The sequence below is a fragment of the Malurus melanocephalus genome, unplaced genomic scaffold, assembly GCF_030028575.1.
Source record: "Malurus melanocephalus ecotype Western Australia unplaced genomic scaffold, MMel_1.1 scaffold_21, whole genome shotgun sequence".
In the NCBI taxonomy this organism is placed as follows: Eukaryota; Metazoa; Chordata; class Aves; order Passeriformes; family Maluridae; genus Malurus; species Malurus melanocephalus.
The window spans coordinates 3,092,220-3,108,351 of record NW_026623253.1 but is presented as its reverse complement, the minus strand read 5'-3'; the positions used below and the strand labels follow the sequence as shown (position 1 = coordinate 3,108,351).

Below are 16,132 nucleotides of genomic sequence, written 5' to 3'. Positions count from 1 at the left end.
CTATTTCCCATTGTATAGATCAAGTTGGCTACAGGAGCCACACAGAGCTTTGAGTAGCACATTTTTCCGTGAGGGMTGTATCGTTTGATCATTGCAAAGCTCGGGGACTGCTGGGTAATCTGAATCAGAGCTGCAGCAAAAGGGAACCAGGCAGCCTGCTGAGGCCAAGATAACCATGTCACCTCCATCCCACAGCACTCCCAGTCACAGACCTGGCTACAGGGGGAAGCACCCATCTCCATTTACAAATTTGTCATGGAGGTTTTCACATGGCTCCCAATTAACGCAAATTTTTAATTCAAAGCTCACCTATAACAATTTTAACAAATGCTTGCTAAGACCAGCCCCTCCGTACTGATAAAGATTTTCCCAATTGCTTTCAAAACAATAAATTTCAAATCAGCTTTGAAAGATGATATGTAGAATTTTCTATATAAGTCTTTGCAAGAAATGCAGCAATAAAACCTTGTCCTCTAAAGACAGAGTTCTTGTTAGAAGGTAAGATCTACCTCTGATGCTGTTCATAGCCTTCCTCAACAGACTGGAAGCAGCAAAGGACTGCTGGGTTAGGTCACCTGATAACCAGAAAGATGATAGATGAACCCATGGATGGCTYAAGGGAGCACAGGGGACTCCTAAGCAGGACCAAGTTTAGAGGTGCAGCTTTTCACCAGGTACTTCCCCTGAGACCACTCTCTGGCACTTCCAACCTTCTAACTTATCTACAACAGCCAAGCAGCCCTTCAAACCTCCACCTTCTTCTGCTGACTTCTCTTTCACACTCCAATTCTGAACCAGATTTGGCTCTGGACTGTGAAGCAGGCACAGCAACAAGATTCATCCAAACATTTTAACTCTTTTGACTGAAATCCCTGTTGAAACTGCTGACCTGGAGGAACAGTCTTCAAAGCTGCAACCAAAAAAGTGCCAAACTAAAAACATTAGAGACTGATCAAACACAAACTCAAGCCACTGGCACTGTATCCTGAAACACAAGACAAATACTTTCCCATACTTTCACCAATTGCTATTTTTCCATGCACTACTGGAATTGGTAATAACTTAAAAGGTCGGTTTTAGCATCCCTGTATAAACAGAACATGTAAAAGCCTGTAATGTGAAATTGGAGCTAATGTTCTACATTGGGTTTCTATGTTGTATTTTTAAGTAGAAGCAGAGCACTAACTGAGGCAATTCCAATTTGCTTATTTATTTTCCGAGTCCCAGTGGGCAAGATTATAACTGGTTCTCATAGAAGCATTTGGAGTGGAATAAAAGCACTGAAAGTTTTGGCTGTTACATTTAATCATTCTAAAATAAAACTGTGGGGTGGGTGTTTTCTTGTTGTCATTCTCCACCACATCATTATCCCAGTCTCTTAAATGTCGAGTTTCAGAAAATGCAGTAGGCTCCTTTCTGCTCTATCTGTTGCAGACAGGCCACGTGCTCATCCATTCACAAAACACAAGTGACTCACATGGTAAAACTTGGTTTTGAGTTGTCCATTTCAAATTTCCTTTCATTTTCACATACTGAAGCACTGTAGATGYGACCACTTTCCCCAAGCACTCAAAAAAACTTTTACACTTCCCTTGTCCCTTTTACACTGCCCTTGCTCTTACACTTCCCTTCAGAGGAACTGTCATTGCCAACAGTCCAGAGCTTTAAATTCCATATATATTCAGTCTGCTATGAACTGCCATAATACTAATTTCTAAATCCAAGTAATTCATGCAAATTTCTCATATTGAGAACTGAATCATCTCATCTCCACATGACTAAAAACTTTGTTTTGAGTTAGTAATTTTTCATGCACCGTTAGATCAGTTTGCCATTAAGAAAGCTGTTCTTCCTTCCAAGAGTTCAATCCTACAATCCTAGACTAGCCCAGCTTGGAAGGTATCTCAAGAAATCACCTGGTCCAACATTTTGTGGGAAAGAAAGCCTAAATAAGATTCTCTAGTTCTATGTCCAATTGCATCGCGAAAAGGTACACATTTAGAAAAGAAATTAACAGAATGAAACAAACAAAAAAAAMCCCAATACCTAAATAACAAAGGTTAGACTGAGGAGTCTAAAAACTTTAAGAAATCAAATCATGCGTGTATTAAGTATATAAACCCCTCCATGTGCATAGACATTATAACAAGTTATAACAATATAAATTATAATAATTTTGTAATGTTAAAAAAACATTTACAGAATTTAACACAAGCTACCCCATCACTGGCATATTCACGATGATTAAAGAAAAGCTACTAAGCAGAGCTGTTACCAACAAAAACCAGCAAATCTTCAAGTACAAGAACAAGCATTTAGGTAATTGGGAACAACAGTACCTGCCACAGTACTTTGTAGATTGTTCTGTCAGTAGCTCATTAACAAAAACATCTCAATCACATTTTCTTAATTCCAGTTGCAGCATGTCACAACTCAACTCCCATGACATGTTTATCACAAATGACAGGCTACACAGGGTATTATTTCTCTTCTGCAGAAAGACAACTGTAACGTTGTTTTCCCCATTATGTTCTTCATCTTTCTTATGTGTTGTCCATGACACCCTCCCAGWGGATGCCTTTCCTACTGGGTGCTTTTAAAAACTCCATTTTTCTTCAGAGGAAGGAAAATGTGAAAAGGCCACCTAATTCCAAACTCACCTAAACAGCTTCATGCTCAATATAATTTAATGCAAACTAGAGCTACAGCAAGAAGGCTTGGGAAGAAATCAGCACATTTCCAGGATGCTTACAACATAGGCCTTCTCTATATGGAGAAACTACCTTGGTCAAACTAAGCCAAAGGTAAAGAACCTTTTATGCGCCAAAGAGAAAACAAAAACCTTACAAAAAGTACCTGGCACATCACTTTAACACGCTCTGCACTACCCACTGATAATGTAAAATCAGATGGCCCAGAAGTCTCAGGCAACCTTTGAGTTAAGCCAATAAGCCAGCTCTAAACAGACACACAGTTATGTCAACAAAAGAAATGCAGGCTAGTCAAACTCAGTGTTTTTACWGGCATTTTTACTGGGGCTAAATTTGGAAATCATATAATTTTCAGAAATAGAAAAAAATGCTAAACACTTCTCTTTTCAGTATCAGAAAGCAACAGAGGACAGAGTAAGCACACAATGGTCAGCTCTGCTACCTGTGAAATGGAGGTACACAACCTGGTGATAAATGGAAGTGCTCAGAAGGCTGAAAGCAGCTGACCATTTCCAAAGCTGATGGGCAGGAAGTTTCCAGCTGCAATTTGTGGGTTAACAAACACATGAAAAGAGACTAAGAGAACATTTCACCTGTTTCTATAGAATACAGGAATAAGAAATCCAGGAATGAACTAGCAATTGTGGGAGAAGAGGCATAACACGACACTGCTAGTATCACATTTTCAGTTTTAAAAATACATTTCTCCCAGACAAAAACCACCACATTTTAGTGATTAAAAATTGTACTCTCCATGTCGATCAGCAAACTTTTTGGCCTGATTCGTATAATAAACAAGTCACACGATGGCATGCAGGTGCCTTTTAGCTTGCTAGAAAGATCTGAAGAAAACTGAGAATAAAGATAAAATACACTGCAGTGAAGTCACTATACTGAATTCATGACATCATAATTGTTGCCATGGCAACTAGCTAGTATCAAGCACAGAATACTGCCTTCACTGCAGAATCAAGAAGCACCTGTGCCGCCACAAAATAAATGTTCTTATTTGAACAAAAATCCAGTCAACAACAYAGGAAATAAGATATTACTGTAAGTGGAGTGCTTTTCCAACACCTCTTGTTTTGTTCACCTGGTGTGACACTTTTTAAACACACTGGTACATATACAGAGGTCTGACATACATGATAAAAATAGTCTAATTGAAAAAAATATATTTTTCTTCCAGTGTTCCTCCATTTTTCCAGTAGAGTAGTTCCTCTCCTTGTCTTCCTCTTCTATGCATATGACTGCAGTCATATACAACAAAACTCAGTTTAGACACAAAACAGAGGAGAAAAAAAAAAATAAAAAATCCTCAGTAAACAACATTTTCCATTTCTTACTTCAACAAGCCAACTGAAACTGTCACACAGCAGCAGAACTGATAAAGAATATATTCCACATTTGGAGCCCACAATTCCTTTTGTTTAAGGAGTGCACGAGCAGCGCCTTCAAACCCCAGTCACGGTTTTTCACGCGCTGACTAAACACAGTGCTTCAAATCTGCAGGGTTCCCAGAACAGCCTCCTTGCAAATAAAAACCTCAACCCTTTTCCTCTGAACAGTCCTATTTCACATGAGGCAGATCTGCATTCCCAGCTCCTCCCCAATCACAAACATGAAAGCTTCAAAAACTAAAAAGAAACAGTTGCCAATGTATCAGGTCACAATTATGTTTGTGACCAGCACTTACAAACAAAATACGCAAGTGCCCCGTTTGATGTTACAAGCCAAAAAATCTGTTGGAATAAATCAGTATTAAAAGGGCACATGAAGCAAAGCACACCTGAAAATTAACTGCTTCAAATTAACTCGCTGAATACAAAAGTCAAGAGCTGCAGTTCAGTAATAGCAGATAGTTTTTCACAGTTCAACCTTATGGCTGATTAGCCCCAAAGAAATTRTTTCAAAATAGATTTTAACAAACAGACCAGGCTATACAGTAAAGTATACTTATTTGCTACCTCAATGGTTGTTAAAGAGCAATCCGTAAATTATTGCTGGACTAAAGAACACTTCCACACAACTATATATAATTAGTGTGTCTAAACAGTTTCAGTAAACACTGACGGGGGTTCTTCAGCTTCCAATGAAACAAAACTGCCCTAGTTACAAATTAACAGCACATTTCCACATTGGCTTCATGCCTTTGTAGGACACTTTCTCTACTGATATCAAGCACACTGATGACATCAAAACAAAAGGCCAGAAGTACGGCAATAACCTGCCCTCTCCAGCTTCTTTATGAAGATTGTCTCAACAAATGAACACTGGATAAAGCAGAGAATGCAAAGGATAAAACAATAAGTTTCAGATACTGATGATTAGTAGACAGCTGTATCCCATATGCCTCTGTCGTCAGTGTTCTCTTAATTACTTCACACAACCAAGAATGATAACTACCGCTTGAATGATGACACCACAAAAATCCCAAGTTTAGCTCATGTTCTACAATATTAAATGTACTTGGGAAATTATTAAAGTTGACAACACATTCTAAGGAAATYATGGAATCATGTCAGTGTACTCCTTGACACAGAAATGTAAGGAAAAGAACAGTCTTTCACATGTTTTTAAAAGTCTTAGGAACAGATGCTACATTTGGTGATTACAACTGTGATTCCAACCACATATCCTAATACATCAAATACAGTTAAAACAACTGCCACAAACACAGAAAACTAAGGAACGTGATAAAACCTCAAGCAACTTACATCACAAATACAGAATTCTCCTCTTCTCTGTAACCAAGTACAAATTTAAGTGTCCATATTACACAACTGACAAACCTATCTGTGACATAAACACAGGACCAATGGCAACAACATTTCCTTCCTCATTAATACACACAGCATTTCTAGCTCTTACACAAAAAAATCACTGCTTAATAAGTAATAAAAAAACCACCATGTCTGCAACTGATTTTGCTGTTTGAAAGATTGACAGATTAATTGATGCCTTAAGCAACTAATGTGTCTTCTGTGAGTGCACACAGAAAAGTATGGATTAGCTCACAATTCTACAATGCTTTTTACATGACTTTAAAATGAACTTGTTAAATTAGGTCTTCCCCAACAGTCCATCCATTAAGTTTAACTTTTGCTTATGTTAATACTAGATAGAGGAATGCAAAGATGTAGGTGCTGGCCCACCTCTGTACATGGTATTTACTGTATTATTCATTTATCCCTATTAGAACAACTGAAAATGTTCTGCTAGGATGCACAGAGATGCCGCAAAACCACTTGCAAACCTGACTATAGAGACAACACGACAAAAGAAACACTACCCATCCCTCCTCGCTCCCCCAGCAAATCAAGTTGAGAAAGGCTAAGGGATTTAAGATGCCAAACAACTATTCTAACTCCTCATGCCTTTACTCAAACTTCCATATAGAAAATTCTTCCCACTGTTGAGAGTCCATCATCCACAATTACAGAATACTTAAGTCTAAAACACTTAAATACAATGCTGTATCTACTAAATTTATCTGTTCGTTTAGAAATAGTCATGTTTACTCAAGATAATACTAAAATATGCTGCAAGATGTGCCTGGATCCATTTTCAATTTTAACTGTGCTGAGATTTATACTGATGAAGTCATTTTTCCAAACCAGGGATGGCGACCGCATGATCTCAGCAAGTTTTGAGGCATTGGCCTTTATTCCCACCTCAGTATATTCGGAACAAATCCCTTATGCACCACTGAAATGAACCATATAAGATGCACCCACTTTGCAACTGGTTCCAAACCAAACTGAATCACAAAACGATAAAACATAGGATTTTAATTTCTCAGAACTGAGAGGAGATATTCTTTACAATGCCACKGTCTCCCACTGTAATGAGTAAAGGGATAGTATGGAAATAAAAATAACTCAAAATTTACAGATCTGTGCAGTCCTGTCTGTAGGATAATTCTCACATTCAAGACCCTCAACTAGTCTTAAGGAGTCGAAAATCTGCTCAGCTGCAGAACTTTTACATGAAGTAGTAACAGAGGCACTGAATTTTTAACATCCACTCTCTTATCCACACAAACTTCAAGAGTGAAAGAAGCTGCCAGTTCTCCAGCTCCCTGGTAGGGAACCAGAAATTATTAGAAAAGCCCTTGGAGCAACTTCACCCAGAGCTGAAAATGTGCAGAGCAGACAAGGAACACAATCTCACCTAAACTCTTTTATGGTGCTCCTGAACACTTTAGAAAAGGAGCCAGGTACAAAACTTAGAATGCATTGGGAAATAAATGGGAAGGTATTTTCTTGTTGTTTGAAAGAGAACTAAAATCACCATCCTGGCTCTGACCAGAGATCTACCCGACTCTCCTCCAACAACAGGCAACTACAAAAGAATATAAAAACAAGACAAGCACGGGGATAGTGCCTTTGATTACATTCCCAAATGCCACGAAATTTCAGCTTTGCACATGACTGAGAAATAGATAAAGATCTGTGTAGTTCAAATCAACATAAATTCATTAAAAACAGGGAAGTATCACTGCAAAGTCAATAATACCCAAAAAGTTTCCATGGTTTCAACACTGCTAACAGATAGCCTCATTCAGAAACAGATTTTACAAGTGGACAGCTACTGCTCCCTTTGTCCTTCTACCTCCACTCTCCTCATACAACCCCAACACATTTCCACAAGCCAGGATAGTTTTACAGGGTCTCTGTCAAAAGGGACAACAGTCCATGAAGTCATGGCCAAATACTTACCATGTTTATGTCCCCTCTTCTTGTGGACAGCTGAGCACCCTTAAACTGGATTAAGTGTAACATGAACTGTACCCTCAGGTGTAATGACAAAGCAACTCCAAGGATCCCTCACAGGTTTCAATCTGAATAATCAGGGCTACTTTAGGCAATTCAGATCACAGCCTTTACTAATACAGCTGATTTTAACTGAAATGGATTAGAAGGTACCCAAATGGAAAGACCCACTAACAGATGCAGAGGAACAGGAAACACCAACAATCAGAAGCAGTAATGTCTTCTACTACAATCAAAGCTAGAAGAAGCTGTCCCCAGTCCAAGCTTTCTGTTACTTTTTCCAAAGCATATATGCATGCAGGTGTGTGTATGTACATGCATCGGAGGGAAATGCTCCCAGAGGAGCTGGTAGGGAGGGGAGGCAACATTTACTGGCAAACCCATCTCTCTGCAGCCTTAGAGAAATGCAAGTATCTATTTAAACTTACATTTGAAAATTCAAACAAAAGCAAAAACTTACTAAAGATCAGCAGATAAGAAACAGAATTATGAATACTTAGAAATTAATCTTTGCCAACAGAATTCCTGAAAGAAACTTGAATCTCATTTCTCATTCAGTAGACTGTATTAACTGATCATGTAGAAATGAGTGATTCAAACATCTGAATCATTTCTACCTGTATTCATTGTACACTCCTCTCCCTCTGCTGCATCCAAGTAGTATAAAGCCACAACTTCACACTGGTATGGTCAGGCACAAATTACTAAGTCACATGGTATTTTTCAAATAAAACTGAATCATCGAAAGGACAAAGAGAACAAACAGCGAAGGAGCTCACTGCAAAAAAGATGGTGACTTCCTACCAGCCCTCAAAGAAAAGGAGGGGGGAAAAGAAGAAAGCTACACCTCCAGCTTGATTCAACAGGTTTTTCTACACTTATTTTTAAGTCTTCAACTGTATTTACTATTTTAGTAACTCAGCTGTTCATATCTTCCTTTTMCAAAGCTTCATGTCCTGTCATACAGTGTCAAACATGCTATATATGCTACTTCATCTCTATACAGCCAAATCAGATTTCTGGGAAGAAAAAAAGAAAAGTAATGATGAGCAAAAGGTTCCTTGTCACAATATTACAATTTATAGAAAAGATAAATCTGYCTCAGAACGATCATAGTAAATGGCTGAAGCACTTACACTTGAGGTTGCTGGGGTTTTTTTTTAAGGTTGCTTTACAAGGACATCAGTCCAAAATTTAGCAGAAGTAATGGTGTCTGTAATTTCCCAAGTACTTTTGTCAATATGTCCTTTAAAGCCACAGCCCTTTTWAGAGACGTGTCTCACTGTAAACAGCACTAAAATAATGGGAACCACTTAACAGTCTCCTCCACTATTTTTATTTGAGTTTCTGCCCTTGCTACCATTAATGCAATCATACCTATGACAGCACAAACCACACCAAATTTTCAGCATCTGTTSGTTTCTACACTAGTACGCTACTTAGATGCAGTTTCATCGCAGGCTTCCATGATATGCACAGCCTACTGCTACCAGAAGGTCCAGCATAGTGCCCAGAGCTTCCCTTTGGCCAGTACCATTTTAGATCAAGTTCAGCTCATCCACTCAATCAGCTGTGGTTTCACAGTGGTTTATGTCAATCTAAAAGAAAAGCTAACCAGAATACTTGCTGCTTCTTTTGAAAAGAGGAAACTTCCTTTCCCTTCCTTCCTTCCTTCCCTCCCTCTTTCCTTCCTTCCCTTCATTCCACTTTTCACTCGCATGGTTCTTTTACCCCCTTGCTTGCACTTCAAGATCCCTGTGGAACCAACTTCATAAACCAAAGATGTAAAATGATCTGGGGCTACTTTTCCACCAGGTTAACAAGTTAACCCACAGCATCCTGGATATCAGTGAAATACTAGGACAGGTGCCAAGTGGCAGGATCACATGACCGAGAGCATGAGTCCCCACTTAGGCCAACAGGAAAGCCATCAGAGAGAATGAAATTACGAGAAGACTTGGGTCAACACATGTGCTTCTTGTTCCCTTCCTTGATTGGTACCGCTATTTGTCTAATCTCATTGTAAGCCAGTTCAAAGAGCTAAACCAACAAAAAAACTATTCATTACTTTTGGCGAGGCTTGTTTTCTGCCAATTTAATTCCCTGAACTAGCTCAGCAAAGGAATCCAGCAAGCATCTGCACTAGTGCAGGGAAGGAGGCAGGAACACACAGGAAGATGAGGACAGGCTCTGGCTGATTTAAGCTGTCACTGAACCACATACCCTGGAGCAGATCTGCATCACACCATAGTTAGAACTGACAGTAATCTGTGCCTGTACAACGGGAGGCCTTCATCACTGACGGGAGTGTGCCAACAGTGCCAGCACTGAAACATCCTCGGCAGAGTTCAACCTGGGCACAAGCCTGGATGATTACATGTAAAAACAGAAGAATCACAGYTCTCTTACTTTCAGAGACACTAGAAAATGTTAGCTAATTTTTCCCCCAGCAACATCCCTGTGAAAATGTGCTCTATAATTCCCATTACAGAGATTTAGCCCAGAACAGCAAAGCAAGCAAAATTGGGGACAAATTCAGAATTGGAACCCAGTAAATCCTCTACACTAAACCAACACTTCATCACTCAACTGTGTTATTAACCCTAAACTAATTCAATTAGTCAGTAGGAGTCTATAAAAAAAAACTCCTTTTGCAAAGACTTTGTAATGCATTATAAAGCTCACATATATAATACAGTTAGCAAATGTGGATATTTCCAAGATAGTTGTGAAATAAGAAACTAGGGAAGGGAATAATACTGAGATCTTAAGTAATTATTTCCTTTTCTACAGAGAAAAATAAGTGCACACGAAGCAGCATAAGGGCCTATTCACACAATTCAAGAAATTCAATGCAAAGAGCTACAGAAAGTAAAATACATCTATGGATCCTTTTTCCCTCAGATTAGTATTGTCAAACCGTTTCATGTGAAATGCCAGCAATTATTTAATACACACTAWCTAAGACCAGTATCTTCCCTTAAATTTATCTCCCATACTTAGCCCAACAATTCCCACACTTAACTTGCCCTGTGTAACAATGAAGCACATTTGGAAAARGGAGGGATTTGTTAACACAGAAGCAAATCTTTGCTTGTATCGAACAGCCAGCACTGTAAGTCTATCCAGCAACACGRGATAGTCTTTCATTCACATTCCAGCTTAAGCACAGCCAAGCACATCACATTTGGGATGCTCAAATCATACTTAATTTTGTTCAACACCTTCTTTTGACAACAGCTTTGTCACCAAGACTCAAAATACGTATGTCAAAAAAGACAGTCATTTGCCAGGACTGTCACTGATTCTCTCAAGATAAAAATAATAAAGCTGTAAGTGCAAGGAGCAGAGGCTGCCTAATTGTCAGCTGTATAAAACAGAAGTATCAAGATTATTGTCCTGAGGGCAACAAGAGTTTAAGAGGAATAGAAAATGAMGCTGCAACCTCTTTTGAAGTCTTGAACCCCACAGGAGTCAAAATTGAAGGAAAACAAATAAATACTTGGTGCATGCTACAAAAAACTACTGCAAATTTGCCAGAGAACCAGGAGAGTAAACAAACCTGCCTAGGAAGAATTTGCACCCTATTTAACAGAAAGAAACTGGATGACAGACAAACCCAACCAAAACATCCTTGATAGCATGGGCAAAACATTTACCTCAGGATTCTTTGCATCCTCACACATCTGGATATAAACAAAACAGCAGAAGTGTGGTACTCTAAACGCGGAATTTACCGCTTGAAATCTGCCAACTATTATTTAAGTGACAATGGTACTCCAAACCTCATTTTTCTGGGCAATAAATTATTATTATCAAGCTGAAGTAGGAACAGTGCTTCTTCACACAAAAGAGACTGCCAACACAGAGTATGTTGGTGCTTCCTTGGGCTTAACAGACAGACCAAAGTGAAGGCAACCTCACCGATCTCGTCAAGCAAGGCACCTCCAGACATCGTCAAGACAAGCATTCACAAGGTATCCAGCATCAGGGAGTCAGTATTAACATTTACTGCTTGAATTACGGCTGCAGGCTAATCTTAGAGAAATTGATAGTGACAGCAAACTTGAGATTTTTTTTTTTTTTTCCTCTTTAAAAGACAGGATGGGAAGCTTAGATTTTCCCCACTTCCTTGTGGGAAGTAAGAAGAAAGCTCTAGCTCCTCTGGTTTTAAAACTATCCTGACACACAACTTCCCAATTCAGCTCCACATGCAGCAGCACGGCGACTGGCATAGCTTGGCCTGTTTTYCAACTGGCTGTCACACTGCTATGTTTTGGTCAGTTTTGAAAAAGAGAAGAAAAAAAAAAGAAAATATAAAAAAATGCAGTATCACCTTAGTAATTTAAGAGATGTAATCAGGCAGTGGAACTATTTCACAGGAGGGCACTGCCTTATGTCTCTAACAAATTAAAAGTCAAAATACCACATATTCTCCTGATAAAAATTAGGAAGCACTGTAGCAGTAGCACAACCCCCATTCTCACAACAGCCAGGGAAGAAAAAAGTTTATTTTACTCTCTGACCCAACACACACAAAGATGGTCCAAGGAACAGCTTACAATCTGACACCTACCTGTGACGAACTAACACAAAAGTCCGAGACTCAGAGAAACACTCAAGACTGAAAAGTAATACCCACACAGCGGTCTGGGMACCTTCTGACAAGTGAAGGTAATGTCAAGGTTTGGGAAAAGGTACATTATGCTAGCACATTGCCTACGGGCTTCACTGGTAAAGACACATTTCTATCCCCAGCACGTTCCAGTAAAATTTTAAGCTACAATACAGGCACACAGATGTACTTCTCCCAAACATGTATCTATATTTTGGCATGTAAATACATGAATTCAGTGTTACAAACCCCAGCTCAGCCATAAGACTGCACAAGGCCACTGTCCACTATTCCATTCTATAGAAATTACTAAAACGTCGGTGACAAAGAAATTTTGTTTGCAAGACGCAATGTACATTTTTATCATGCTGGATAAAATATCTACAGTCTCAGCAGTGGTTAAATTGCTGCTATAAAGGAAATTGTCCTCAGATAAATGGTTTCCCTATGAGAAGGTTTCAGTGCTACACCTCACCCCAGGTCAATAAATCAAATTAACTGCACCTTGTCCTCTGGCCAATGACATCATCGGCTTGACCACATCTTGTGAAGCGAGTGCAAAAACATATGCTATTTAAGGCATGAAATCATATTACTGCTTTTTGTCCGGCCAGCCTTGTGCTGTTGGTCTGCAAAACAGTCAGTCACCTGAACAGTCTCATTACAGCTTCCACTGTTTTTTTTTCCTTCCAGTATTCAAGGCCTGTCTTTGTCGAGGGTGAAGAAAAAAGGATAAATAATCAGAGTCGTTATTTTTTAAATCAAAATGCTTTTCATTAGCTGCAGTGCAGTATTTTGTGACAAATTAAATTTAGACTCAAACTACGAAATACACCATCTGCACTTGCACGTGAACTCTCTTCCTAGTAGTGTTTCAAAGATGTTTACATGCTAATCTGGCACTGCTACTCTGAAGTACCCTGCTGTTCAGTCCTTTTTCTCCACAGGGTGAAAACAATGGTCACTAATGAAAACGCACAGAGTTTTATTTGAAACCCATCCCTGCATAAATATTTTCTATTTTAAATTACTGTGTCTCCCTCATCAAGTAGCCCATTTGTTTTATTTCTAAGTAGACTAATATCTGGTTAAAAACTGAATTACCCCAGACAATTTAAGAGGATTAATTTCAATTTTCACTTGGCATTCTTATGACACAGTCACAGAAAACTTATCTTCCTTTCTAGACCCTGTACTGCCTAGTGGTATCTTCTGTCTTGAAAGCCAAATCTAAATGAAAGGAAAAAAAAAAAAAAAACCCTCAACCCAGAACAGTCAAAGATACAAGCAGTGACAAAAGCATCTGACACACTGCACTGTTAAACCTCATCCACATTAAGCAAAAAGAAGGTGAATAAGATTATCTTCAATGTATTCAATTCTGTTTGTGTTCAGAGGGAGGAGGAAAGCTGTTCAGATTTTGAGTGTGTCTTCTATAGCTCTCTCAGTGCCAGGAAACGTAAATTAGAAGCAACTCTCCTTTAAGGAAAAGAATCAAGGACAAAGGGACCAAAAATGCCCAAGCCTATGAAAAGCACATATGAAAGGAACAGCTTTACAGTCTTGAGTTGCTATAAATTAAAAATAAGCTCCTTATTTAAAAGACATGAGTGTTTGAGAATCTATGAGCAGATCTGATGCTGCTCAAGCCCCAGGAGGGTTTTGTTTTTGCTGGCAGGGGTGGAGTGGAGATGGGGGGGTCATTTTGGTTATTAGTAAATAAATCAAGCAGCAGAGTGAGGCCTAGGAGCTTGCTAGAGGAGCCGGGGCCTGGCTCTCCCCCTCCTCTCCTCACACAGCCTGGGTTTGATCTCGGGGCCCTATGGGTTTGCCAAGAAAATTTAAAAAAAAAAAAAAAAAGCGAGAGAGCGAGAAAGAAGAATCATATTGAACCACAAAAGCACATGGGGCGAATGTAAAATATAAACACGGCGTTGGGCTCTGAGTGGCTGTTATTAAAGGTCTGAATTACTAAACATGAGAGGCGGGGAAAGCCGGGCGGCCATTTCAATAATATAAACCTCCCCGAATTAGACATTATTCAAATGAGAAGGAGAGAGAGGGAAGAGAGGGAGAGCGCGGGGGAGAAGGACGGGACCGGCACCGCCGTGCCCCGGGGGCTCCCGCGGAGCCCTGGGGCAAAGGGGGAGCGGGGCAAACAGCGGCGGGGCAGATCCGGCCCTCGGGGGGTGCGGACCCAGCCGGAGGGGGCGGGGGGCAAACGCAGCCCTCGGGGGGGTCCCTCTCCCGCCAGAGAAGGGCACGGGGGGGCCCTGCCCGTGCACCCCGCAACCACCCCCCACCGAACCCGCCCCTTACGAGGGGAGGGGGGAGCTTTAAATGAAAAAGCAAAGCACGCTCTCCTCCTGCCCCCTTCCCCGCACCCACCCACCCCACGCTGMAAGGCCCAGGCTCTGGGGAAATAACCCCAGCTGGGGGGGGGACGACGGGAGGGGGGGTGCTGCGGGGAAGCGGGGCAACGAGAGGAGCGATAAAGAAACCGCGTCTTTCTGCCTCTCCGGGCCCCGAGCAGGGGCCAGCACCCCCGACCCCCTCCGCCCCGCCGCCGGGGGGACCCTGCTCCACTCGGGCGACCCGCCGGGACCGCTCCTCCAGCATCCCTCCCTTCCCCCCCCCCGCTCCATGAATATGTAAAGCGGGTTTATTGTGGGCGTGCGGGCCGGGTGGCGGCCAAGCCACCCCCGAACGCTTTTGGGTGCGGGGCTGCCTCCCCCCTCCCTCCCGGCGTGTGTGCCCCCCCTCCCTCCCTCCCGCCCCGACCCCTCCGCCTCGCCGCGCCGCCGCCGCCCATCGCCCCTATGGCCGGTGCCCCGGCGTGCGGGCTCCGTGTGCGGGAGAGACGGTGTGTGTGTGTGTCTCCCCAGCGCGGGGAGGCTGCTCTGCTTCTCCTTCTCTTTCCCCCCCCCGCTCCCTCCTGTGCCGTTAATTATAATAATCCTGAGTACTAATAAATTAGGCAAAGCGGGGCCGGGCGGGGGGGGGGGGGGGGGGGGGGGTGCGCCCCGCGCGCGCGAGTATGAATATGAATATGTAAAACGCAGTAATGATTACCTGCCGCCGCCGCCACCGCCGCCGCCGAACTCTCATCTTGACTCGCTGCTCCTCCGTCCGCCATTTTGAATATTTTAACCAAAAATCGGCCGCGCGATAAACCCTCCCCCCTCCCCTTGCCCTCCCTCTCTCCTCCCTCCCTCCCCGCGCCGCCGCCGCCGCTCTGCGCATGCGCCCCGGGCTCTGCGACTCCCCCCTCCCTCCCTTCTCCTCGGCCACTTTCCCGGCGAGGGCGCGGAGCGGCGCCGCGCATGCGCAGAGCGGCCAGACCGGCTCGTTCAACCCCGCCGGCGGGCGATGGGGGGAGGCGCGTGCGCACTGAGGCGCCCCCCCGCGCGCCCCCTCAGGGCATGGGGTGGCGCGACCCCCCCCCCCCCCCCCCCCCGAAAAAGGTTCTGCCCCTGATCGTTGGGGTTTTTTTCGCCGTAAAATCTAGGGGACAAATTGAGTGTTTGAGGGGTAATCTATAGGGAAGAGAATGGACATGTTGGGGTAAAAACAAGGTTATCAGTAGTGGGCAGGAAGGACAGATTTTCAGGGTAAAACTTGAAGGCAGAGAATGAAATTTTTTGAGGTAAAATTGAGATAACCAGGAGTGGACARGAAGACGAAATTTTGGGGGTAAAAGCTGTCCCTGAGTTAATCTGAGTTAATATGTGGGGAGAGAATTGATGCATTGAGGTAAAACCAATGCTGTCTGGCAGTGAATGGGAAGGRAACATTTTGGGGCTAAAACTTGAGATAATCTCTAGGGGAGAAAATGGACATACTGAGGTAAAAATGAGGTACTCAGTAGTGACAGGGAAAATTTTGGGGGTAAAACTTGAGGTAATCTCTAAGGAAAATTAACTGTTTTGCAGGAAACATCTGATGGAATCTTTAGGTGCGGAATAAGCAATTTGGGAATAAGGTATATCTAGCCATTGGATCTTTATGCTGGTAAAGTCTAGATAATTATC

At 42.0% G+C, this 16,132-nt stretch overlaps 1 protein-coding gene across 2 annotated transcripts in view; it reads right to left on the bottom strand.

Moving 5' to 3' along the window:
- POU2F1 (POU class 2 homeobox 1) overlaps positions 1-15,257 on the bottom strand; it is a 98,818-nt gene extending 83,561 nt beyond the window's left edge. For both annotated transcript variants that reach the window (XM_057389964.1, XM_057389965.1), the window contains exon 1: positions 15,174-15,257. In XM_057389964.1, coding sequence (XP_057245947.1) covers positions 15,174-15,237 — 64 coding nt within the window. In that variant the 5' untranslated portion in view covers positions 15,238-15,257. The remainder of the gene's footprint in view (positions 1-15,173) is intronic.
- Between the last annotated feature and the right edge of the window lie 875 nt (positions 15,258-16,132).